Source organism: Drosophila serrata, unplaced genomic scaffold, assembly GCF_035046125.1.
Source record: "Drosophila serrata isolate PLE 108 unplaced genomic scaffold, ASM3504612v1 contig_240, whole genome shotgun sequence".
Lineage (NCBI taxonomy): Eukaryota > Metazoa > Arthropoda > Insecta > Diptera > Drosophilidae > Drosophila > Drosophila serrata.
The window spans coordinates 7,022,008-7,048,536 of record NW_028257138.1 but is presented as its reverse complement, the minus strand read 5'-3'; the positions used below and the strand labels follow the sequence as shown (position 1 = coordinate 7,048,536).

General features: G+C 37.9%; 1 protein-coding gene across 3 annotated transcripts in view; it reads left to right on the top strand.

Annotated features, from left to right (window-relative positions):
- Positions 1–12,471, top strand: part of kek3 (leucine-rich repeat, immunoglobulin-like domain-containing kekkon 3 protein) — a 238,020-nt gene extending 225,549 nt beyond the window's left edge. For all 3 annotated transcript variants that reach the window (XM_086830990.1, XM_086830989.1, XM_086830991.1), the window contains 2 exons: positions 7,314–9,296; positions 10,334–12,471. In XM_086830990.1, coding sequence (XP_086687116.1) covers positions 7,360–9,296; positions 10,334–11,495 — 3,099 coding nt within the window. In that variant the 5' untranslated portion in view covers positions 7,314–7,359 and the 3' untranslated portion in view covers positions 11,496–12,471. The remainder of the gene's footprint in view (positions 1–7,313; positions 9,297–10,333) is intronic.
- Positions 12,472–26,529: the final 14,058 nt, after the last annotated feature.

The window sequence follows — 26,529 nt, the reverse complement described above, 5'->3', positions numbered from 1 at the left end:
TGTGGCGAAAAACGCAAAAACTGTTGACGTCGAAGGAAGGGCAAATCAAATTTCCGGTCGCCAAGCTCACTCCTGGCCAAAAATCCTTTTTTCCGCCATTAAAGTTGCATCTGCTTCAGCTTGGCGACGTTGCCATGGCATTTCAGTTTGGAAACTGGACAATTAGTTGAGCTGCCTTCGATCCGGGACTCTGCTCCCATTTCAATGATTTCCCAGCAGCCCCTCGCTCGGTTTCGATGAGGTCCTGCCTCTAAATAATCAATAACTGTCACACAAAACCAATTGTGATGTCCTGGAACTTTTCGGTGTGCCCAAAACAGAAGCAAACAAATAAAGTGACGCGATGTTTTCATTTGTTTTGATTGAGGTTTGCATCTCGTTTAAACAAATGAAGGTAGATGGAAATGTCATTCAAGGTTCAATGAAGAAAGGAATATTTGATTAGAAGCACAGCGGGGGGAAGTGCACTTATAATAATTTCTATATACATATATCATTAAAGGTACTCCATTAAATTTAGTAGTAAATTCTACCTTTATTTTTTATATTCTGTTTGTTACTTACATTAAAAAATATATATTAAACTGTACTATTGCCTAATTAACTAATTTCTATTATCATCAAATACATTCTGCTCTGCATTTTCTCAGTGTTTTCCCGCTGGGCAAATGGCTCCAGGGAAAACTTTTAGTTTGTGAAATTAATTCAGTTTGCTAGTTCCGAAAACTTATTTGCGATGCCGATAACTATAAGTCGACCTGAATTGTGCTCTCAAATTATATCCACCACAATCGGACGAGTTGCCAAAAAATGTCGGCAAACATTAATTTAATTTACAAAATACATCCGTTGAAATGGATGCTCGGATCCAACATTAAAATGGAACCATTCGATTCTATGGGTTTGCTTACCTTGCGGCAGTTTGGCTCCGGCCACGCCTCCTGCTTGTGTTTTCCCAGGATAAAAAAAAAGCAGGGGAAAAACCGAAAAAGAATATGCTGATCAACTTTTTCTGTGGCTTTTTCGGGCTGACATTTGCACATTTTATGGTCCTTGGCCACAATTTAATGTTCAATGTGCTTTGTGTTGCTGCTGTTGTTATTGTTGTCGTCAATGCCATTCACATTTTCGTTGTGGGCTAATTTAATATTGTGCTTTGTATGATTTTCACATATTATCAAGAAGTTTTATTGCGGCAATTGAACACGTTGTCAGGATGGAGAAAGGGACTTCGACTCCGTATCGTCGTAAAATTGAAGCACCCACAGTATTTTTGGATATTTATGTTAAGGATATTGTAAACGCGCGTGTGTGTGTGTGTGCGGTGCGTATACGTAATACATATTACGTATACGCAATACGACATGCGTATGCGGGCTGCTGCCCTCCAGCTTTTTGTTTTGTTGCTGCTTTTCACCCGGGTTGTTTACTTTTATTGGCTTTCGGTATTATTGGTTATTGTGAAGGTCCTGTGAACTGGATACATGGGAAATGGGTCTTCGAAAAAGGTGCGCGTGCCTGTCTACTAGCTGCCTGTTATAATTTAACTTTTATTTCTCTATTTATGGCTTAATAAGACACACGCTTCGGAAGGTCTACCAGCCAAGGGAGGATGCTTATCAGGCACTTAAGCCAACAACTTTTTTACGGCCTGGCCAAGATAAACGTTTATTTAATTGCCACACACTAAACATTCACAGCGATGACAAAACACCACAAAATCCTATTCTTCGTATTGTGCTCTGCCAAGGGGTAATAAATTTATATACTATTTGCTCTTGGTAATAATTATCCAGGCCTGCCATTCCAGGACAAGTGATTTATCATGCCCAATAAGTGTCGAACTCAATGGAAACTTATGTTCAAGTGCTGATACTTGCACGGCATAAATATGAGCATTTTGCCAGGGAAACTTTGATGAGGGGAAATGGAAAATGGAAAAGAGAAATGCAAGTGGTTCTCAAGATGGTGAAGAAGGGTGCTTGTAATAAGAGATGTAACATAGTTCTTTGAGGGGTTTATTTAAAAGGAAACATCGGTCTTCAGTTTATATAGTATTATTAGCTTTATATTCAAGTGAAAATTAATAAAATTTAAATTAAATCTTTTATAAAAATTCATTTGGGGTCGTTAGCATCGCATTTGACAGAATAGTTTATAAAATTCCAGTGACTTTCTGTCAAGAACTTTCCCCTTGCCGGAATGCCTCTCCCTTAAAATCAACAACAAATGGCAATACAAATGTTGACAAAGGCCGGCAAGCAACAAATAGCGAAACAACAGCCGCTGAAGTGGCACTTGGCGAAAATGGGAGCTCGGGTCGGCGGAGTTGAAAGGATGCAGCGGTGCAAACAATGTGGCAGCAAGGACCCTAGGCCTAGTCGCGGTAGTTTTATCCATTCTGAAACTGCAACTGACCACAGCAGCCAGGGGGACTCGAGAAAAATCTGGGCGAAAACAGAAAAAAGAAGTGTATTCCCCAGGTTACCAAGAGTCGTTTTCCCTTGGACCAAGCCTCTTGAGAAATAACGCTTAGCTTCTGTTTTACTCTTGCGCTATATATTTTTTTCTGGCATTTGGCTTGGAGTTTTCCCCCAACCCCTCTTCAGTCCCAAGTTGTTTTCCCCACTCACATTTTTTTGTTTTTAGCTGGTAAAGTCTATTATGCTTGCGAAAATTGCTTTACAGCTGCAAAACAATGCGGCAAAAAAGGTTACACAGCACAAAAAGAAATGCACACAAAAATGAATAATGACAGCGAACTGGAGGGAATGGCCTAGAGATTACTTTTAACTCCGTTTTGGCTTTCACTGATGAAGTGGTGGTCACTGAATGCTCTTTCCTTGATGTGGAATCTGTTCTGTTAAGCGATTTTTGGTTTTATTTTATGGAACCTTTATGGAAATAATTACTTAAAATTTAGTAAATCTAAATAAAGTATATTAAAGCTCTATAAAAACGGGGAAAATCTATTTCTAATGTAATCATTAAACCCCATCAAGCGTTAGAGTATTAAAAGGGAATTTACTATCAAAGTCTCTGAGCAGGAGAAGTGGAATAATATTTGCTTCAACCTCCGGACGGTCGAAGACGGGCAAATCGGGCGGATGGTTAGAGGAAGGAAAGGAAGTGCAGCTAAAATAATTCGCGCATAATGAAGCCGGAAGTGTGAATGCAAAGAATACAAGAAAGTGGAAGCAAAAGAACTTCATTATCAGCGGCAAGCAGATAGGGAAGTAGTCGGGCTCCTTCTCCAGGTCCTGCTCCAGGTCCTGTTCCTGCTCCTGCTGCTACTCCAGCTTAGCGAAGGCATTCAAGCAGCGAAAATTACACAAAAAATCTTTTTGCCAGGATTTTCTAATTAAAGTTTCAGCAAACGGAACGCGGCGCCAAAGTGAAATTAATGGGGGAGCTGCCATTTTGGCCAGCCAGGCTTTTACCATTTTCCTACCATCCCCTTTCCCCCAAAAATTTCCCGACTTACAAATGTGTGTGTGTTTGCGTGGCTTTATGAAGTCAACGATGGCAGCATTTTCGGCCACTTAATCTGTTCTCTCACTCGAACTCAGTTCTTCCCAGTGTGTGCGTAATTTATTTGCAATCAATGCCGCCTGAAAGGACATTATTTTTACATTAAAGCAAAGGCTAGAGGCTGTGTGTGTGTCTGAGAGAGAGGGATGGAGAAGGAGACTTCCGAAAGTTAGCCAAAAATCTCTGCCAAAAACAAAGCCAGCTAACATTTGGCAGCTGTCACATAATACGTCTTACACCGCGCAGGCATAAATAATCAGAGTGGACTTGTAAGGACAATAAAAAAGAATAGTAACTTCGGGAAGCCAAAGTTTATATCACCTTGAATTAACTTAAATTATTCACATTCTTTGAATAGATAATTTTCCGTATCTGCACACTCAATTTAAGAATTTAAGAAATTCAATTTTTTGTCAGGTTTTCCTTGAATCGATAATTTTCAATATTTTTATAAGACAAATCAAAGTTTAAAAACTCATTACTAAGCCAAAAATGCATCGATTTCAATTCAGAAATCGTTCCTGTGTAAGTTTTTATTAGGTTAACAAATCTGCATACTCAATTTAAAAATTTAAGAAATTTCATTTTTTGATCTTTTTTATTTACCTTTTTTATTTAATGGAATAAATGTTGAAAAATTGTTTTCTTGCAGGAGATAGCTAAATCGATGTTGATCAAGAATATATATGATTTATAGGGTCAAAAATGCATCCTTGACATTATAACAAGCTTCATATTCATATTACTATACTCTGCAAGGGTATGAAAATGGAGCTAGAAACAATTCTTCTATAAGTTTATTAAAAACTATATACTTATAAAGATATAACTAACGAAAAATAAAATTGAGCCTTACTTATTTGATCGTTTTATTGAAAATAAAATAGTTTTTAAGATTAAACAATGTTTAAAGACTTTCTACTAAAGACTTACTTAACCTTAGGAATTTTATATAAGAAATTTTTAGCGTATTGTCAATGCAAATATATACACATTATATTTTCCCAAGTGTAACATTATCTCACTGGAGCAGGGATATACTATTTCGTGGAAATCGTCAGTGACATGTGAGATCTCACATTTGTGAGCTGCCATTTTTGGAGAAGGAGAGAGCATAGCATATAGAGCTTTCCGTTAATGCGAGTTTCATTAGGCAGAACGCTGCCCGAACCCCACCATCCCATCCCATCCCTTTACCTTTTCACAAACTTCACTGTGGCCATTGCTCCTGAGCTTGTCTCCATGTGTAGGTTTTCCGAGCCAACACAAATCTCCAGGGAAAGTTTCTCGAACTCCGGGCACGTATCGTGTGTCATAAGCAGGAAAAGCGGCTTTCGGGAGAGGCGACTGACTGCAGCGGACACTGCAGAGCTGTGCAAGTTGGAAATAAAATTATTAACCCCGCTGCAATGCAACATAAATAGGATTAGTGTCTGCAGAAGAACAAACATACGACTTGCGAGCGAAAGAAGGAGCGAAGCGACAGGGAAGGAGCCCAAGAAAAAGCGCCACACAACAAAGGCAGCCAGCAACATTTGCATTTGCATGTTGCATACTTCACGGCGCAGTGCTCACATATGATAAACGGCAACGACAATGCCACAACCACAGACACGAACTCACACAGACACACACAGACATTGACTCGCTCTGGCACTCACACTGCGGCATTCCCATTTCCCTTTTTGCAGTATCTGCTTCGTTGTTATACCCATTATAATGGCAAAGAATTAGGGGTATGTTTGATTTATGGTAATATGTTTTCATATAAGATAAGGAGATAAAAAATGCCTGAAGGAACTGTCTGTCCCTCTACTAATTACTTCACCCTACATAACCATTAGTCCTTAAATCTGTATAGTTTCCTTATTATTATTAAGAATATATATTGGGTATCCATAGGTCGACTTAGGCCTTCTTGGCACTCGCTTTCTCTTTGTTTTGGCTGGGCAAAAATGCAGCTGAGTATTTTTCAGCAACATGCAAAAACTCCATTTCATTTCTGCGGCTGTCGTCCAGTGTATTGACCCCTAAACGCCCTCCACACCAACGTGTTCACGCAAACACACACAAACACATATAGTTGCATTAGTGACAAAGCCATTCCAGTCAAAACCCGTACCCCAACCCGTACTTCCCTTCGACACCATCGCGGTTTTTGCAAGCATTTTGTTTGCTTTGTGGCTTCCGGTTTCTGTTACTATTTTCTGTTTCTGATATTCTTCCATTTCCACATTGAAAATATTCCCTAACAAATGCTCTACGTTGCCCAAAAGTCAAGGCCCGCGAGCACAACTCAGTGTTTGCTCAATCGTCCAATTTAAATTAAATATATGTGAGGTATTAATGTATAATTAAGCCGTCAATCGATCGACCTGGCCAAAAGGCATTTGTATGAGCGCCATTCGAAATGGAAACGGGGGGACTCGATTGAAATGCCAGAGGCCAGTCAGCGATGCGATTTTCCCGTGTGAAAACCGAGAAAAGCTCTGCCATCAATTGAATTCCGTGGGTGATTTTCTTGTTTTTCGTATACTGAGAAATTCAATTCGGTTTAATTCGTGGCACTTTTTAGTTGATACATTTCGCTGGCCGTATAGTATTTGTGTTCAATGAAAAATGGGAAAAACTTATCTTTAAAGATGTTAAATTATGTCCAGATAACAATTTTTGAAACAATTTTTAATAAGTTAAATAAGAAAACACACATTTCCATTTAGTTTTATTTAATTCCATACATATCCACAGGATTACCTTTTCATAATATGGTACTTAACACATTTATAGTTTTTTTCCCCCATTTTCAACACTTCATTTCCTTTTTAATTTTTAGTTTAATTAAAAGTAACGACATTCGGTATGGACCGGGCATCAGGTGGCAATGGAAGGAGAGACCGAGATTTAAGCTTTGCCAGCCATGCGGTTTTGGGCTTGAAAAATTAACGCGGAAATGCCAAAATGTTGAGCATACGCCCCGTTGACTGCATGCAAATTTCATATATTAAGCCACGCCGAGGGCGGCGGCATCGCGACGAGGGGCAACTAGTTGTTTTTGGGTTGGTTGCATGGTCGAGGGCCATAATTGCAACATGCCGCACAAACATACATACTGACGTACACACATGCCACTCAGTGGACGACGACTTGGGACCTTAGCCAAGTCAAACAAACCGCGGGGCATAGCCAAAAAAAAGAAAATACAAATAAAAAGTAGAAAAAAACGGAAAAAATGGCAGGCAAAAAGGGAAAACTAAGGAAAGCCAAAATTTGTAGTTGTACTTTAGGGTTTGCCAGGGGCGAAAGGAATGAGGAAAACTCTTATGGCTTTGTGGGTCTCCTGGCAGAGTGTTGTTATGACTTAATGTGGGCCCAGTGACGGTTGTGATGGAAATGCACTTGGAAAAATATGTTGTTCTTAACAAATATGAAGTTTAATAGGTGCTGAACTTAATATTAAATGGTTTCATATTATAGTATTTAATATGTATTATAAATTTTATGTTTTATTCAAAGTTAAGTATTGTTTTATGTGCTTAATTAGTAATCCTTAGTTATTAGATTTTGATATGTTAAAAAAAAACAGACTGCTAGTTTTTTTCTTTTGTTATTTTTTTGTATATATTGTTGTTATATCCCATCATATTAATTATATTTTTCCCTCAGTGGAAACAATAGAATATATAAAGTGGCTTCCTCGAGCCCATTAAACTGTCCGCAGTTCTGAGTTTACGACAACCGCACTAACTTTTGCCCCATCTCTCCGCTCTCCCTCTCTGTTTTAGGCCTGAGGCGGACCATCAGCCGGAACTATTCTCGTTCGAGTATGCAATGGCAGCGGGAGGGGCGACGCTGGAGAGCCCGGCTGCGCCAGGACATTGCCAGGACATAGCCAGCGACAATAGCGCCCAGCGCCTTACGCTTGCCACAAAGGTGCGGCGAAAAGGCCCGCGTCCACAGCGTCCCCAGCGGCGCCTGCACCCGCCCCTGATCCCGCGTCTGCGCCAGATCCTGCCGCTGCCGCACCTGCTCTGGCTGCTGTGCTGCTGCTCCTGGCTGGGCCAGATGGGCCAGCTGCGAGCCGAGTGCCCGGCGGTGTGCGAGTGCAAGTGGAAGAGCGGCAAGGAGTCCGTCTTGTGCCTTAACGCCAACCTTACACATATCCCCCTGCCGCTGGACGCGGGCACCCAGCTGCTGGACCTCAGCGGCAACGAGATCCAGTCGATACCCGACGACAGCTTTGCGGCCGCCCAGCTGCTTAACCTGCAGAAGGTGTACCTGGCCAGGTGTCACCTGCGTCTCATAGAGCGGCATGCGTTCCGCAAGCTGATCAACCTGGTGGAGCTCGATCTCAGCCAGAACCAGCTGACGGCCATACCCTCGCTGGCCCTCTATCACGTCTCGGAGCTGAGGGAGCTGCGACTGAGCGGGAATCCCATTCTCCGTGTGCCGGACGATGCCTTCGGCCATGTGCCGCAACTGGTGAAGCTGGAGCTGAGCGACTGCCGGCTGTCGCACATAGCAGTGCGCGCCTTTGCCGGGCTGGAGAGCAGCCTGGAGTGGCTGAAGCTGGACGGGAATCGGCTGAGCGAGGTCAGGAGTGGCACCATCACCTCGCTGGCCTCCCTGCACGGTCTGGAGCTGGCCCGCAATGCGTGGAACTGCAGCTGTTCCCTGCGCCCGCTGCGAGCCTGGATGCTGCAGCAGAATATTCCCAGTGGCATACCGCCCACCTGTGAGTCACCGCCACGACTCTCGGGCCGGGCTTGGGACAAGCTCGATGTGGATGACTTTGCCTGCGTGCCGCAGATCGTGGCCACGGACACCACGGCCCATGGAGTGGAGGGCAGGAACATCACCATGAGCTGCTATGTGGAGGGAGTGCCCCAGCCGGCGGTGAAGTGGCTGCTGAAGAATCGCCTCATAGCTAACCTGAGTGCTGGCGGAGATGGTGACTCCGATTCAGAGCCCCGGACAGCGGCAGCCACGCAGGGCAGGAAGACCTACGTTGTCAATATGCTAAGGAATGCCTCGAACCTGACCATTCTCACGGCGGATATGCAGGATGCGGGTATCTACACATGTGCCGCGGAGAACAAGGCCGGCAAAGTGGAGGCCAGTGTGACATTGGCTGTGTCCCGACGGCCTCCGGAAGCGCCCTGGGGTGTAAGGATTGTGCTCCTCGGAGCCATTGCGGCCCTACTCTTGGTCGGCGGATCCTCCTTTGCGGCCATCTGCCTGTGTTCCCTGCAACGACGCCGGAAACTGCGACTTTGGAACTCGGTGCCACCGGTGCGACGGAGTGAGAGCTACGAGAAGATCGAGATGACCGCCAGGACGAGGCCAGACCTGGGCGGCGGGGCCAGCTGTGGAGGTGGCAGCGCCACGGGCGCTGGTCTCTTCCAGGATGCCGAGGAGCAGGGCTACCTACGGGCGGCCCACACTCCGCTGAACGACAACGATGCGGGTCAGGTGGCGGCCATTGTGAATCCGAGTGCGGGAAGTGCTCAGCGAAGGAACGGGGACTATCTGCACGTGTCTACGCACTGCGACGACGAGGAGGAGGAGCAACAGCATCATCACTCAGTGCAGCAGCAGCAGCAGCTGCAGCAGCTGCAGCAGAGCCAGCATCCGCACCACCCACATCCCAGCCAGCCGCAGCCGAGGAAGAGCTCCCAGGGACATGTTGCCTCCGCATCCGGAGCGAATAACTCAGTGCCGCTGGAGGAAACGGATCTGCACATACCGCGCCTCATCGACATCGGCGGGTGAGTTGAGATACACTGGGGGAAAAGTCCTTAACATTGATTTAACTATAACTATAAAGGAAGAAAGGGAAATTTCAATACCCTAGAGAGGAAAATCCATCATAACTGAGTCAAACATTCTTTATTGTTCTTTAATTCTTAAGAAAATCTAAACATTTGTTGAGCATTCCACTTAATCTAAAGTGAATACAGAAGAGCTACCTGATATGCACGTATATATTTTCATTTGTTCAATATATCCCTTCTTTTGGCCAGTGCACAACCGGTTGGCCCCTCCGGGCGCCCTTTGTTTCTGCGGTTCTCGTTACTTCGAGTGGCAATTGTCCCCCGACCGGGTGTCCGTGTCCCTGTCAAAGAGCTGTCATGCTCGAGTGCGGAACGCGCCCGGATCTCCGTATTGCGTCCGTATTATGGGCAACACTTGACACTTCCACTTTGAGCACGAGTGTGGGCCTACGGTCGGTCCTCCTACGAACCAACCAGCCAACCAACCCACACCTCGTTCTACCTCCATTCGCTGGCAGCTTCTCCTCCTGCTCGGCCAGAGAAAACGCGCGTGCTAATGACGCGCGAAATATGCGAGCACATCCAACATCCCACATCCACATCCTGCCCGAAAAGTGCTTTATTTTGGGCACACGAAGGACTCACTCTGCCTGATTGGCGCTTGTCATGTAAAAGGGGGGAAAGTCCTGCCGCGTATACGAGTGCGAGGCTAATGGATGCGTCGCCGGTTATCTTCATGGACGAGGACACTGCCGGCCGAATAACGAGAATCTGAAAAGTCAAGCACTCAAGGCACATAGCAATCCGTGGTATTTATACATGAGGGGGGCCACCGTCAAAGAAACATTCCGCAATCATGAATATTCTTTATGAAACCAGGATATACCGAAAAGCCATGTCAATGGGTCAGGCTTTTAGGCCTCAGTTCAGACATTACAAGGCTTATATTCATTAAAATTTCAATTTATTTATACAACGTACTATTTAATTACTTAATTAATGTATATATTAATTTTTTTTCTCTTTTCCAGCACCGATTCTGCGTCCAGTTCTATATCCAGCCAGGTGGATGCCGCTGCTCGCCTAGCGGGTTATGCGGGACACAGCTGGAAGACCACACCCATTGCCACCACGAAGATCAATTCACCGCATAGCAAGCCAGTCAATTCGGCAACTTCGTCATCTCTAAATCCTGGCGGCTCCGCGTCGCCCTACTCGCACTATGGCAACCATCCAGCGGATGAGATGGCCACCTCGGTGTTCTGCAGCGAGGGCCAGGAGAGTGATCTCTTCGACAGCAACTATCCGGATCTGCTGGACATTGCCAAGTATGCGGTGGCACAGGCTCAGCAACAGGGACAGGGCGCCGCTCCTACCCTGAACGGGGGATTGTGCACTCTGCCACGAAAGCTGAAGACCAGCGGGAAGTACTTCCGCAACTCCTCGGACAGTCAGTCGCCACTGTTGGCGGACAACTCGAGCAAGTATGGGAGCAGCACGCTGGGCGATGGCAGCTTCCTCAACGAGGCCATGGGCCTGGGCAGGCGCTACTCGGCGGAGTCCAGCTATGCGAACTACTCCAGCACGGCGACATACACGGGCGGCGGTCAGAGGTCCAACAGTTTCCTCAATCTGGTGCAGAGTGGCGCCCACAAAGGCAACCTGCTGCCGGGTCACAAGCTCGGACAAAAGCCCAGCTTGCCTTCGAGTCCCGTGCAGCATCAGAGATCCCTGTCCAGTGCGGCCACGCCCCTCTTGGATTTCTCTGCCTTGGCATCTCGAGCTGCCGGGGCAGCCAACTCCTCGGTGGCCGCCTATGACTATCATGCCGCGCAGTTGGAACGCTTCCTCGAGGAGTACCGCAACCTGCAGGATCAGCTGTGCAAGATGAAGGAGACCTGTGACACCATACGCAAAAAGGAGACACCTCTGCGTGTGGCCATTGGCCAGTCAGCGGCCCAACTGGCCGATCCCGTGATGTACAGTGCAGCCTCGCACAGCCCAAAGCCTCCGCCGGCGACGAGTAATCTCAAGGCAAAGACCCTGTTGCCAGGGCAGCCGCCAGATCCGCCGCCCTATTGGCTGCATCGGAATGCCATGTTGAAGCGACTGAATGGGGATGGCGGAGCAGCAAATGGAGCAGGAGGATCACCCGCCTCGCCGCAGCCCGGTCAGGACATCTTCAAGAGCTAATCGAAATCGTGTACAGCCGCAGGATCAAAGGATGCAGTGAAGGGAGAAGGAGGAAATTCTCCTGACTTCGGCCAGCCGAAGAGGGCATGAGCTTGCCGGCAAAGGAATTTATTTATACCCAAAAGGGAAGACTCCTGAGGATTTAAAGTTGTTTCTTCACAAAAAATATATAGATCAAGTTTGAAAAATATTTCTTTCTAATCAAATTCGATTTTCTGTTACATATGTTACTAACATTCCTTTAAAAATACAAATAATTTCAATACACTGCCATTAACCCTATAGTAAAGTCCGTGCAAGCTCAAGGTCCTTGATCGAGAAATGCATTTGTCTGGATAGTTAGTTAGGGTTAGTTAGCTGGAGGACACTCAACTGGTTCATAGCCCAGACCCTCTGTTGTATTATAGAAACACTTTTCCACTCTTTATACTCGCTACGCATTATTCAACACAAACTACATAAAAACCCAAAAAACATAAAACATTGTAAGTGTATAGACAGCAATCCCTTTAGAAAAAGTAAAAACCAAAGGATACACTATCTCGATCACACCTATCTGAAACCTAATCCTAGCCATAGAACCCTCCCAAAAAAAAAAACAAAAACTCTCGTGTTAGTCTAACTACAAGTGTTTTGTACTTTAAGCGATCTCAATATAAACAAGGATAATATAGATGACCTTAAATACGATTACGAGTAACATAAGTTTGAGTTGGCACAGACTGCAGGATGGATCAATCGTTAGACGTTCGTTTTTCAGTTTTCAGTTCGCAAATTGTAAACCAATTAGATCCAAAAACTCAATTCAGTCGATTGCGAAATTGTAATTTAAAACGATGACAAAACCAAACGAAAAAAAATATACTTTAGGGTGTCACTAAACTAAAGCTCGAAAAACATTTCACCCAGCAACAAGAACAAGCAAAAATAAATTAGTTGAGAATTGAAAGAAAACAAAAAAAAAAAAGAAAAAGCACCCAGCGCGTTTTAATGGTTCGAATGGAGCTATTTTTTCCGGGACTCAATCGAGGGGCGTGCAAATGTCCACTTCCGGTCCCTGGCTTTCCGGGGAGGAAGGGTTGCAGGGCAAGTAATTGTCGCTTGTCGTGTAACGCTCCCAGTGAACAGTGGGCATTGACCACTGGCCAAGATTAAACAATAATTTCATACCATAAAAACTCAGTGGAACGTGGGCGTGGCAGGATACTCCCCTCAGCTCATAGAGAAACTGCGGCAATTGGTTCGACGGCGGCGCACATTTCTTTTATTTTCGCCTCGCATTCCGGCTGCCAAATGAAGTTGTAAAATGCAAATGAAGCCGTCGCCGTAGTCACATGCGCGTTAAAGTTCATGTTCGATGTGATGTCGCCATAAAGCAGGATTAAAACGAATTTATGAACCTTTGGCACGGTACTGGGAGAACGACGACATGATAGCCATTTTATGCCTTATGCCCCCATATCCTTCGCACACACACACACAATGTCGCAGGAGCTTGACATTGTCTTTGGGCCGCAGGCATTTCAATGAAAAACGTTGCCTACTTTCTGGGGCCATTCGGGAAACATTGTGTAAAATGGAAATCGCCTCTGCGCCCAACGAATCTGAGTCGATACTGAACTCCACTCCACCCCTGTGGTCTGGGCCACATCAATAGCTCATTTGTGCCCCGTGCATAATCTCATAAATATTTAAGACAGGTCCTAAAAACCTACCCAAGTTGTAAATATTTTAAGAACGCCGCCAAGTCAGGAATTTAAATCAAAATAAATCTTGGTGTCTGTTTGCAATTTTTTGAGATTTTTATTTACATTTTGTGTAGCATTTTAGAGGTGTTAAGGTATACTATTATATTATTATTTTTAAGCTCTGGAAATACTTTGCCCTCATTTTATCAGCTAATGCCCCTTGATGATCTCAATTTCGTTCCGTTTGCTTTGATTTATACAGGAATAACATGTAATTAAGCAATGCCAACTGGCTGATAAAGACTCCCACTGACTGGCTTATGAATTTATAGCACGCAGGCGTGTCAGAGGCCACTGAAAATTCAAGGGAACTCCATTTGGTGAGTTGGAGTTACTTACTGTTAACGTGGACCATGGCTTGCGGTTTGTCGGCTTTAAAGACGAAAAACCATTTACATTCACCGCATACAACCTCCTTACCTTCTGTCCAGCTAAAGCGAAAATAATGAGCCCGATGCTGGGATCTCGGTGTGAAGCCAAGTAAAGAGCAGCAACGTCGAGAGCAGTCGAGTTCATGTCAAGCTGTCAGTCAAGGTCGATTTCGTTTTCCCAGTTGCCTTCCTGCAACCTTTCACCTGCAGTCCACCACCCATTGCCCATTGCCACCCACTGTCCTGCCTTGCACCTGTCAGTGGCAGAAGGTACGAAGGACGAAGGACAAGGGATTGGCGAGATGGGAGAGGCGGGAAGTGCCTTTTTGTCACTGTCTTGCGGCTGCTAGTGCAATTTTTATATATGTGGCTAGGGCAGGGTATTAGGGATATATACGTGACTTTGTAGAAGGTAATTTTTATTTCTAAAGCACTGTTAAAATTTAAATAAGAAAATCCTCCAGTACTGTATAAATGCCATGAAATATGTATATATATTAATATATATATATACACTTTTCTATTCTCCGGAAAACAGGCAATATAATTCTCCTATAAATTTATTTAATATTAACAATTTCTTCAAGTGCCTACAGTTCGCTTGATTTTCCCTCCGTGTTTTAGCCAAGACGATGAAGGACATTTAAGCTGAGTACCAACTAGTTGACTCCTTGGGCTGATAAAGTGATGAGCGGAGCTAACAGAGCAATGTGTGTTATGTGTATGTGCCCAGGGAATTTTTCCATCATTATCAGTGTCCTTGTAGCCGCTTCCACATGCCACTTAATGCCAACGCAGCAGCGGTGCTCCGGCCTCTCGTTCCACTTTCGTCCTTCCCGTCGTCCTGCCCGTCGTCGTCGTCCTCGTCGTCATCTTGGCGGCCTTTGTGGTGGCATGGCACAATTGCATACCACCCAACGCCCAAAGCCACCCCGCCGCACCATCCTTCATGCCTCCCTCAACGACCATTATATTCAAGCATTTTCGTGGCATAAGTTGGCACTTTAGCGCCAGGCAGCTGCTACCTGTTTCAGTTTTTCACTTTTCCAGCTCCTCTCGCGTTTTCTCTTTTTTTGATGCTGCTTTGTTTATTTTAAGCTAGCATCACATTGTGGCAAATTCCAAACTGATGACAAACAACGAAGAAAAATAATCTCATTATTTGAAATATTTATCAATAAATTTATATGACAATTTTTAAGACAAATCAAAGTTTAAATAACTCACAACTAAGCAAAAAAACCATAAATTTCAAATCGGACAGCAGTTTTAATTAATTTAAAGCAAATTATTAAAACTGACTTCTCAATTTAAAATGTTTAAATATAATAATATAATAATATATATGATTATATTTTATATGACAATTGTGTCTATAAATCGAATTTTCCAAAACTCAGAACTCAGCCAAAAATGCAGTAATTTCAAATCGGAAAAATTTCCAATGATAGTTGTTATTATAGCAATAAAACTGCGTACTGAATTTATTCGGAAATGATGCCTTCACATTTCTACAAGCTTCTGACTAAACCTTTAATACCTTTCTTTGAGTTGATTTTTTCCAATTTTGTCAATTTTGTCTATAAATCAAATTTTCCCAAACTCATAACTCAGCCAAAAATGCAGTATATCGGATACCTGTCCCGTGCTAGTTTTTATTATGGCAACAAAACTGCATACTCAATTTAAAATGTTAAAAAATGTCGATTTTTGACAATTTTAATGATGTAACCCCTTATCGTTTTTTGCAAAAATGAAAGAAATTTTCAAAATTTTTTTTTCAACCGGACATAGTTAGATTGATTCAGCTGATGATGCTGATCAATAATATATATGATTTATGGGGTCGGAAATGGCTCCTTTACTGTTTTTCAAGCTTCTGACTAAACCTTTAATACCTTTCTTTGACTTGATTTTTTCTATATTTTATATGACAATTTTGTCTATAAATCGAATTTTCCAAAACTCATAACTTAGCCAAAACTGCAGTAATTTCAAATCGGAAAAATTTCCAATGATTCTTGTTACTATAGCAATAAAACTGCGTACTCAATTTATTCGGAAATGATTCCTTCACATTTCTACAAGCTTCTGACTAAACCTTTAATACCTTTCTTTGAGTATACATTTTCCATATATTATGTGTCAATTTTGTCTATAAATCGAATTTTCCAAAACTCATAACTCAGCCAAAAATGCAGTAATTTCAAATCGGATACCTGTCCCGTGCTAGTTTTTATTATGGCAACAAAACTGCATACTCAATTTAAAATCTTAAAAAATGTCGATTTTTGACAATTTTAATGATGTAACCCCTTATCGTTTTTTGCAAAAATGGAAGAAATTTTAAAAAAATTTTTTCAACCGGACATAGTTAGATTGATTCAGCTGATGATGCTGATCAATAATATATATGATTTATGGGGTCGGAAATGGCTCCTTCGCTGTTTTTCAAGCTTCTGACTAAACCTTTAATACCTTTCTTTGACTTGATTTTTTCTATATTTTATATGACAATTTTGTCTATAAATCAAATTTTCCAAAACTCATAACTTAGCTAAAAATGCAGTAATTTCAAATCGGAAAAATTTCCAATGATAGTTGTTATTATAGCAATAAAACTGCGTACTCAATTTATTTGGAAATGATGCCTTCACATTTCTACAAGCTTCTGACTAAACCTTTAATACATTTCTTTGAGTTGATTTTTTCCAATTGTGTCAATTTTGTCTATAAATCGAATTTTCCAAAACTCATAACTTAGCCAAAACTGCAGTAATTTTAAATCGGTAAAATTTCCAATGATTCTTGTTACTATAGCAATAAAACTGCGTACTCAATTTATTCGGAAATTATTCCTTCACATTTCTACAAGCTTCTGACTAAACCTTTAATACCTTTCTTTGAGTTGATTTTTTCCAATTGTGTCAATTTTGTCTATAAATCGAATTTTCCAAAACTCATAACTTAGCCAAAACTGCAGTAATTTTAAATCGGTAAAATTTCCAATGATTCTTGTTACTATAGCAATAAAACTGCGTACTCAATTTATTCGGAAATTATTCCTTCACATTTCTACAAGCTTCTGACTAAACCTTTAATACCTTTCTTTGAGTTGATTTTTTCCAATTGTGTCAATTTTGTCTATAAATCGAATTTTCCAAAACTCATAACTTAGCCAAAACTGCAGTAATTTCAAATCGGTAAAATTTCCAATGATTCTTGTTACTATAGCAATAAAACTGCGTACTCAATTTATTCGGAAATTATTCCTTCACATTTCTACAAGCTTCTGACTAAACCTTTAATACCTTTCTTTGAGTTGATTTTTTCCAATTGTGTCAATTTTGTCTATAAATCGAATTTTCCAAAACTCATAACTTAGCCAAAACTGCAGTAATTTTAAATCGGTAAAATTTCCAATGATTCTTGTTACTATAGCAATAAAACTGCGTACTCAATTTATTCGGAAATTATTCCTTCACATTTCTACAAGCTTCTGACTAAACCTTTAATACCTTTCTTTGAGTTGATTTTTTCCAATTGTGTCAATTTTGTCTATAAATCGAATTTTCCAAAACTCATAACTTAGCCAAAACTGCAGTAATTTCAAATCGGTAAAATTTTCAATGATTCTTGTTACTATAGCAATAAAACTGCGTACTCAATTTATTCGGAAATTATTCCTTCACATTTCTACAAGCTTCTGACTAAACCTTTAATACCTTTCTTTGAGTATACATTTTCCATATATTATGTGTCAATTTTGTCTATAAATCGAATTTTCCAAAACTCATAACTCAGCCAAAAATGCAGTAATTTCAAATCGGATACCTGTCCCGTGCTAGTTTTTATTATGGCAACAAAACTGCATACTCAATTTAAAATGTTAAAAAATGTGGATTTTTGACAATTTTAATGATGTAACCCCTTATCGTTTTTTGCAAAAATGAAAGAAATTTTCAAAATTTTTTTTTCAACCGGACATAGTTAGATTGATTCAGCTGATGATGCTGATCAATAATATATATGATTTATGGGGTCGGAAATGGCTCCTTCACTGTTTTTCAAGCTTCTGACTAAACCTTTAATACCTTTCTTTGACTTGATTTTTTCTATATTTTATATGACAATTTTGTCTATAAATCGAATTTTCCAAAACTCATAACTTAGCCAAAACTGCAGTAATTTCAAATCGGTAAAATTTCCAATGATTCTTGTTACTATAGCAATAAAACTGCGTACTCAATTTATTCGGAAATTATTCCTTCACATTTCTACAAGCTTCTGACTAAACCTTTAATACCTTTCTTTGAGTATACATTTTCCATATATTATGTGTCAATTTTGTCTAGAAATCGAATTTTCCAAAACTCATAACTCAGCCAAAAATGCAGTAATTTCAAATCGGATACCTGTCCCGTGCTAGTTTTTATTATGGCAACAAAACTGCATACTCAATTTAAAATGTTAAAAAATTTAGATTTTTGACAATTTTAATGATGTAACCCCTTATCGTTTTTTGCAAAAATGGAAGAAATTTAAAAAAAATTTTTTTCAACCGGACATAGTTAGATTGATTTAGCTGATGATGCTGATCAATAATATATATGATTTATGGGGTCGGAAATGGCTCCTTCACTGTTTTTCAAGCTTCTGACTAAACCTTTAATACCTTTCTTTGACTTGATTTTTTCTATATTTTATATGACAATTTTGTCTATAAATCGAATTTTCCAAAACTCATAACTTAGCCAAAACTGCAGTAATTTCAAATCGGAAAAATTTCCAATGATAGTTGTTATTATAGCAATAAAACTGCGTACTCAATTTATTCGGAAATGATGCCTTCACATTTTTACAAGCTTCTGACTAAACCTTTAATACCTTTCTTTGAGTTGATTTTTTCCAATTGTGTCAATTTTGTCTATAAATCGAATTTTCCAAAACTCATAACTTAGCCAAAACTGCAGTAATTTCAAATCGGTAAAATTTCCAATGATTCTTGTTACTATAGCAATAAAACTGCGTACTCAATTTATTCGGAAATTATTCCTTCACATTTCTACAAGCTTCTGACTAAACCTTTAATACCTTTCTTTGAGTATACTTTTTCCATATATTATGTGTCAATTTTGTCCATAAATCGAATTTTCCAAAACTCATAACTCAGCCAAAAATGCAGTAATTTCAAATCGGATACCTGTCCCGTGCTAGTTTTTATTATGGCAACAAAACTGCATACTCAATTAAAAATGTTAAAAAATGTCGATTTTTGACAATTTTAATGATGTAACCCCTTATCGTTTTTTGCAAAAATGGAAGAAATTTTAAAAAAATTTTTTCAACCGGACATAGTTAGATTGATTCAGCTGATGATGCTGATCAATAATATATATGATTTATGGGGTCGGAAATGGCTCCTTCACTGTTTTTCAAGCTTCTGACTAAACCTTTAATACCTTTCAATGACTTGATTTTTTCTATATTTTATATGACAATTTTGTCTATAAATCGAATTTTCCAAAACTCATAACTTAGCTAAAAATGCAGTAATTTCAAATCGGAAAAATTTCCAATGATAGTTGTTATTATAGCAATAAAACTGCGTACTGAATTTATTCGGAAATGATGCCTTCACATTTCTACAAGCTTCTGACTAAACCTTTAATACCTTTCTTTGAGTTGATTTTTTCCAATTGTGTCAATTTTGTCTATAAATTGAATTTTCCAAAACTCATAACTTAGCCAAAACTGCAGTAATTTCAAATCGGTAAAATTTCCAATGATTCTTGTTACTATAGCAATAAAACTGCGTACTCAATTTATTCGGAAATTATTCCTTCACATTTCTACAAGCTTCTGACTAAACCTTTAATACCTTTCTTTGAGTTGATTTTTTCCAATTGTGTCAATTTTGTCTATAAATCGAATTTTCCACAACTCATAACTTAGCCAAAACTGCAGTAATTTCAAATCGGTAAAATTTCCAATGATTCTTGTTACTATAGCAATAAAACTGCGTACTCAATTTATTCGGAAATTATTCCTTCACATTTCTACAAGCTTCTGACTAAACCTTTAATACCTTTCTTTGAGTTGATTTTTTCCAATTGTGTCAATTTTGTCTATAAATCGAATTTTCCAAAACTCATAACTTAGCCAAAACTGCAGTAATTTTAAATCGGTAAAATTTCCAATGATTCTTGTTACTATAGCAATAAAACTGCGTACTCAATTTATTCGGAAATTATTCCTTCACATTTCTACAAGCTTCTGACTAAACCTTTAATACCTTTCTTTGAGTTGATTTTTTCCAATTGTGTCAATTTTGTCTATAAATCGAATTTTCCAAAACTCATAACTTAGCCAAAACTGCAGTAATTTCAAATCGGTAAAATTTCCAATGATTCTTGTTACTATAGCAATAAAACTGCGTACTCAATTTATTCGGAAATTATTCCTTCACATTTCTACAAGCTTCTGACTAAACCTTTAATACCTTTCTTTGAGTATACATTTTCCATATATTATGTGTCAATTTTGTCTATAAATCGAATTTTCCAAAACTCATAACTCAGCCAAAAATGCAGTAATTTCAAATCGGATACCTGTCCCGTGCTAGTTTTTATTATGGCAACAAAACTGCATACTCAATTTAAAATGTTAAAAAATGTCGATTTTTGACAATTTTAATGATGTAACCCCTTATCGTTTTTTGCAAAAATGGAAGAAATTTTAAAAAAAATTTTTCAACCGGACATAGTTAGATTGATTCAGCTGATGATGCTGATCAATAATATATATGATTTATGGGGTCGGAAATGGCTCCTTCACTGTTTTTCAAGCTTCTGACTAAACCTTTAATACCTTTCTTTGACTTGATTTTTTCTATATTTTATATGACAATTTTGTCTATAAATCAAATTTTCCAAAACTCATAACTTAGCTAAAAATGCAGTAATTTCAAATCGGAAAAATTTCCAATGATAGTTGTTATTATAGCAATAAAACTGCGTACTGAATTTATTCGGAAATGATGCCTTCACATTTCTACAAGCTTCTGACTAAACCTTTAATACCTTTCTTTGAGTTGATTTTTTCCAATTGTGTCAATTTTGTCTATAAATCGAATTTTCCACAACTCATAACTTAGCCAAAACTGCAGTAATTTCAAATCGGTAAAATTTCCAATGATTCTTGTTACTATAGCAATAAAACTGCGTACTCAATTTATTCGGAAATTATTCCTTCACATTTCTACAAGCTTCTGACTAAACCTTTAATACCTTTCTTTGAGTTGATTTTTTCCAATTGTGTCAATTTTGTCTATAAATCGAATTTTCCAAAACTCATAACTTAGCCAAAACTGCAGTAATTTTAAATCGGATACCTGTCCCGTGCTAGTTTTTATTATGGCAACAAAACTGCATACTCAATTAAAAATGTTAAAAAATGTCGATTTTTGACAATTTTAATGATGTAACCCCTTATCGTTTTTTGCAAAAATGGAAGAAATTTTAAAAAAAATTTTTCAACCGGACATAGTTAGATTGATTCAGCTGATGATGCTGATCAATAATATATATGATTTATGGGGTCGGAAATGGCTCCTTCACTGTTTTTCAAGCTTCTGACTAAACCTTTAATACCTTTCTTTGACTTGATTTTTTCTATATTTTATATGACAATTTTGTCTATAAATCGAATTTTCCAAAACTCATAACTTAGCTAAAAATGCAGTAATTTCAAATCGGAAAAATTTCCAATGATAGTTGTTATTATAGCAATAAAACTGCGTACTCAATTTATTCGGAAATGATGCCTTCACATTTCTACAAGCTTCTGACTAAACCTTTAATACCTTTCTCTGAGTATACATTTTCCATATATTATGTGTCAATTTTGTCTATAAATCGAATTTTCCAAAACTCATAACTGAGCCAAAAATGCAGTAATTTCAAATCGGATACCTGTCCCGTGCTAGTTTTTATTATGGCAACAAAACTGCATACTCAATTAAAAATGTTAAAAAATGTCGATTTTTGACAATTTTAATGATGTAACCCCTTATCGTTTTTTGCAAAAATGGAAGAAATTTTAAAAAAAATTTTTCAACCGGACATAGTTAGATTGATTCAGCTGATGATGCTGATCAATAATATATATGATTTATGGGGTCGGAAATGGCTCCTTCACTGTTTTTCAAGCTTCTGACTAAACCTTTAATACCTTTCAATGACTTGATTTTTTCTATATTTTATATGACAATTTTGTCTATAAATCGAATTTTCCAAAACTCATAACTTAGCTAAAAATGCAGTAATTTCAAATCGGAAAAATTTCCAATGATAGTTGTTATTATAGCAATAAAACTGCGTACTGAATTTATTCGGAAATGATGCCTTCACATTTCTACAAGCTTCTGACTAAACCTTTAATACCTTTCTTTGAGTTGATTTTTTCCAATTGTGTCAATTTTGTCTATAAATTGAATTTTCCAAAACTCATAACTTAGCCAAAACTGCAGTAATTTCAAATCGGTAAAATTTCCAATGATTCTTGTTACTATAGCAATAAAACTGCGTACTCAATTTATTCGGAAATTATTCCTTCACATTTCTACAAGCTTCTGACTAAACCTTTAATACCTTTCTTTGAGTTGATTTTTTCCAATTGTGTCAATTTTGTCTATAAATCGAATTTTCCACAACTCATAACTTAGCCAAAACTGCAGTAATTTCAAATCGGTAAAATTTCCAATGATTCTTGTTACTATAGCAATAAAACTGCGTACTCAATTTATTCGGAAATTATTCCTTCACATTTCTACAAGCTTCTGACTAAACCTTTAATACCTTTCTTTGAGTTGATTTTTTCCAATTGTGTCAATTTTGTCTATAAATCGAATTTTCCAAAACTCATAACTTAGCCAAAACTGCAGTAATTTTAAATCGGTAAAATTTCCAATGATTCTTGTTACTATAGCAATAAAACTGCGTACTCAATTTATTCGGAAATTATTCCTTCACATTTCTACAAGCTTCTGACTAAACCTTTAATACCTTTCTTTGAGTTGATTTTTTCCAATTGTGTCAATTTTGTCTATAAATCGAATTTTCCAAAACTCATAACTTAGCCAAAACTGCAGTAATTTCAAATCGGTAAAATTTCCAATGATTCTTGTTACTATAGCAATAAAACTGCGTACTCAATTTATTCGGAAATTATTCCTTCACATTTCTACAAGCTTCTGACTAAACCTTTAATACCTTTCTTTGAGTATACATTTTCCATATATTATGTGTCAATTTTGTCTATAAATCGAATTTTCCAAAACTCATAACTCAGCCAAAAATGCAGTAATTTCAAATCGGATACCTGTCCCGTGCTAGTTTTTATTATGGCAACAAAACTGCATACTCAATTTAAAATGTTAAAAAATGTCGATTTTTGACAATTTTAATGATGTAACCCCTTATCGTTTTTTGCAAAAATGGAAGAAATTTTAAAAAAATTTTTTCAACCGGACATAGTTAGATTGATTCAGCTGATGATGCTGATCAATAATATATATGATTTATGGGGTCGGAAATGGCTCCTTCACTGTTTTTCAAGCTTCTGACTAAACCTTTAATACCTTTCTTTGACTTGATTTTTTCTATATTTTATATGACAATTTTGTCTATAAATCAAATTTTCCAAAACTCATAACTTAGCTAAAAATGCAGTAATTTCAAATCGGAAAAATTTCCAATGATAGTTGTTATTATAGCAATAAAACTGCGTACTGAATTTATTCGGAAATGATGCCTTCACATTTCTACAAGCTTCTGACTAAACCTTTAATACCTTTCTTTGAGTTGATTTTTTCCAATTGTGTCAATTTTGTCTATAAATCGAATTTTCCACAACTCATAACTTAGCCAAAACTGCAGTAATTTCAAATCGGTAAAATTTCCAATGATTCTTGTTACTATAGCAATAAAACTGCGTACTCAATTTATTCGGAAATTATTCCTTCACATTTCTACAAGCTTCTGACTAAACCTTTAATACCTTTCTTTGAGTTGATTTTTTCCAATTGTGTCAATTTTGTCTATAAATCGAATTTTCCAAAACTCATAACTTAGCCAAAACTGCAGTAATTTTAAATCGGTAAAATTTCCAATGATTCTTGTTACTATAGCAATAAAACTGCGTACTCAATTTATTCGGAAATTATTCCTTCACATTTCTACAAGCTTCTGACTAAACCTTTAATACCTTTCTTTGAGTTGATTTTTTCCAATTGTGTCAATTTTGTCTATAAATCGAATTTTCCAAAACTCATAACTTAGCCAAAACTGCAGTAATTTCAAATCGGTAAAATTTCCAATGATTCTTGTTACTATAGCAATAAAACTGCGTACTCAATTTATTCGGAAATTATTCCTTCACATTTCTACAAGCTTCTGACTAAACCTTTAATACCTTTCTTTGAGTATACATTTTCCATATATTATGTGTCAATTTTGTCTATAAATCGAATTTTCCAAAACTCATAACTCAGCCAAAAATGCAGTAATTTCAAATCGGATACCTGTCCCGTGCTAGTTTTTATTATGGCAACAAAACTGCATACTCAATTTAAAATGTTAAAAAATGTGGATTTTTGACAATTTTAATCGTTTTTATCAAAATCGTTTATCGTTTTTTGCAAAAATGAAAGAAATTTTCAAATTTTTTTTTTCAACCGGACATAGTTAGATTGATTCAGCTGATGATGCTGATCAATAATATATATGATTTATGGGGTCGGAAATGGCTCCTTCACTGTTTTTCAAGCTTCTGACTAAACCTTTAATACCTTTCTTTGACTTGATTTTGTCTATATTTTATATGACAATTTTGTCTATAAATCGAATTTTCCAAAACTCATAACTTAGCCAAAACTGCAGTAATTTCAAATCGGTAAAATTTCCAATGATTCTTGTTACTATAGCAATAAAACTGCGTACTCAATTTATTCGGAAATGATTCCTTCACATTTCTACAAGCTTCTGACTAAACCTTTAATACCTTTCTTTGGGTATACTTTTTCCATATATTATGTGTCAATTTTGTCCATAAATCGAATTTTTGAAAACTCATAGCTGAGCCAAAAATGCAGTAATTTCAAATCGGATACCTGTCCCGTGCTAGTTTTTATTATGGCAACAAAACTGCATACTCAATTTAAAATGTTAAAAAATGTGGATTTTTGACAATTTTAATGATGTAACCCCTTATCGTTTTTTGCAAAAATGAAAGAAATTTTCAAAATTTTTTTTTCAACCGGACATAGTTAGATTGATTCAGCTGATGATGCTGATCAATAATATATATGATTTATGGGGTCGGAAATGGCTCCTTCACTGTTTTTCAAGCTTCTGACTAAACCTTTAATACCTTTCTTTGACTTGATTTATTCTATATTTTATATGACAATTTTGTCTATAAATCAAATTTTCCAAAACGCATAAAGTAGCCAAAACTGCAGTAATTTCAAATCGGAAAAATTTCCAATGATAGTTGTTATTATAGCAATAAAACTGCGTACTCAATTTATTCGGAAATGATGCCTTCACATTTCTACAAGCTTCTGACTAAACCTTTAATACCTTTCTTTGAGTTGATTTTTTCCAATTGTGTCAATTTTGTCTATAAATCGAATTTTCCAAAACTCATAACTTAGCCAAAACTGCAGTAATTTCAAATCGGTAAAATTTCCAATGATTCTTGTTACTATAGCAATAAAACTGCGTACTCAATTTATTCGGAAATTATTCCTTCACATTTCTACAAGCTTCTGACTAAACCTTTAATACCTTTCTTTGGGTATACTTTTTCCATATATTATGTGTCAATTTTGTCCATAAATCGAATTTTCCAAAACTCATAGCTCAGCCAAAAATGCAGTAATTTCAAATCGGATACCTGTCCCGTGCTAGTTTTTATTATGGCAACAAAACTGCATACTCAATTTAAAATGTTAAAAAATGTGGATTTTTGACAATTTTAATGATGTAACCCCTTATCGTTTTTTGCAAAAATGAAAGAAATTTTCAAAATTTTTTTTTCAACCGGACATAGTTAGATTGATTCAGCTGATGATGCTGATCAATAATATATATGATTTATGGGGTCGGAAATGGCTCCTTCACTGTTTTTCAAGCTTCTGACTAAACCTTTAATACCTTTCTTTGACTTGATTTATTCTATATTTTATATGACAATTTTGTCTATAAATCAAATTTTCCAAAACGCATAAAGTAGCCAAAACTGCAGTAATTTCAAATCGGAAAAATTTCCAATGATAGTTGTTATTATAGCAATAAAACTGCGTACTCAATTTATTCGGAAATGATGCCTTCACATTTCTACAAGCTTCTGACTAAACCTTTAATACCTATCTTTGAGTTGATTTTTTCCAATTGTGTCAATTTTGTCTATAAATCGAATTTTCCAAAACTCATAACTTAGCCAAAACTGCAGTAATTTCAAATCGGTAAAATTTCCAATGATTCTTGTTACTATAGCAATAAAACTGCGTACTCAATTTATTCGAATATTATTCCTTCACATTTCTACAAGCTTCTGACTAAACCTTTAATACCCTTCTTTGAGTATACATTTTCCATATATTATGTGTCAATTTTGTCTATAAATCGAATTTTCCAAAACTCATAACTCAGCCAAAAATGCAGTAATTTCAAATCGGATACCTGTCCCGTGCTAGTTTTTATTATGGCAACAAAACTGCATACTCAATTTAAAATGTTAAAAAATGTGGATTTTTGACAATTTTAATGATGTAACCCCTTATCGTTTTTTGCAAAAATGAAAGAAATTTTCAAAATTTTTTTTTCAACCGGACATAGTTAGATTGATTCA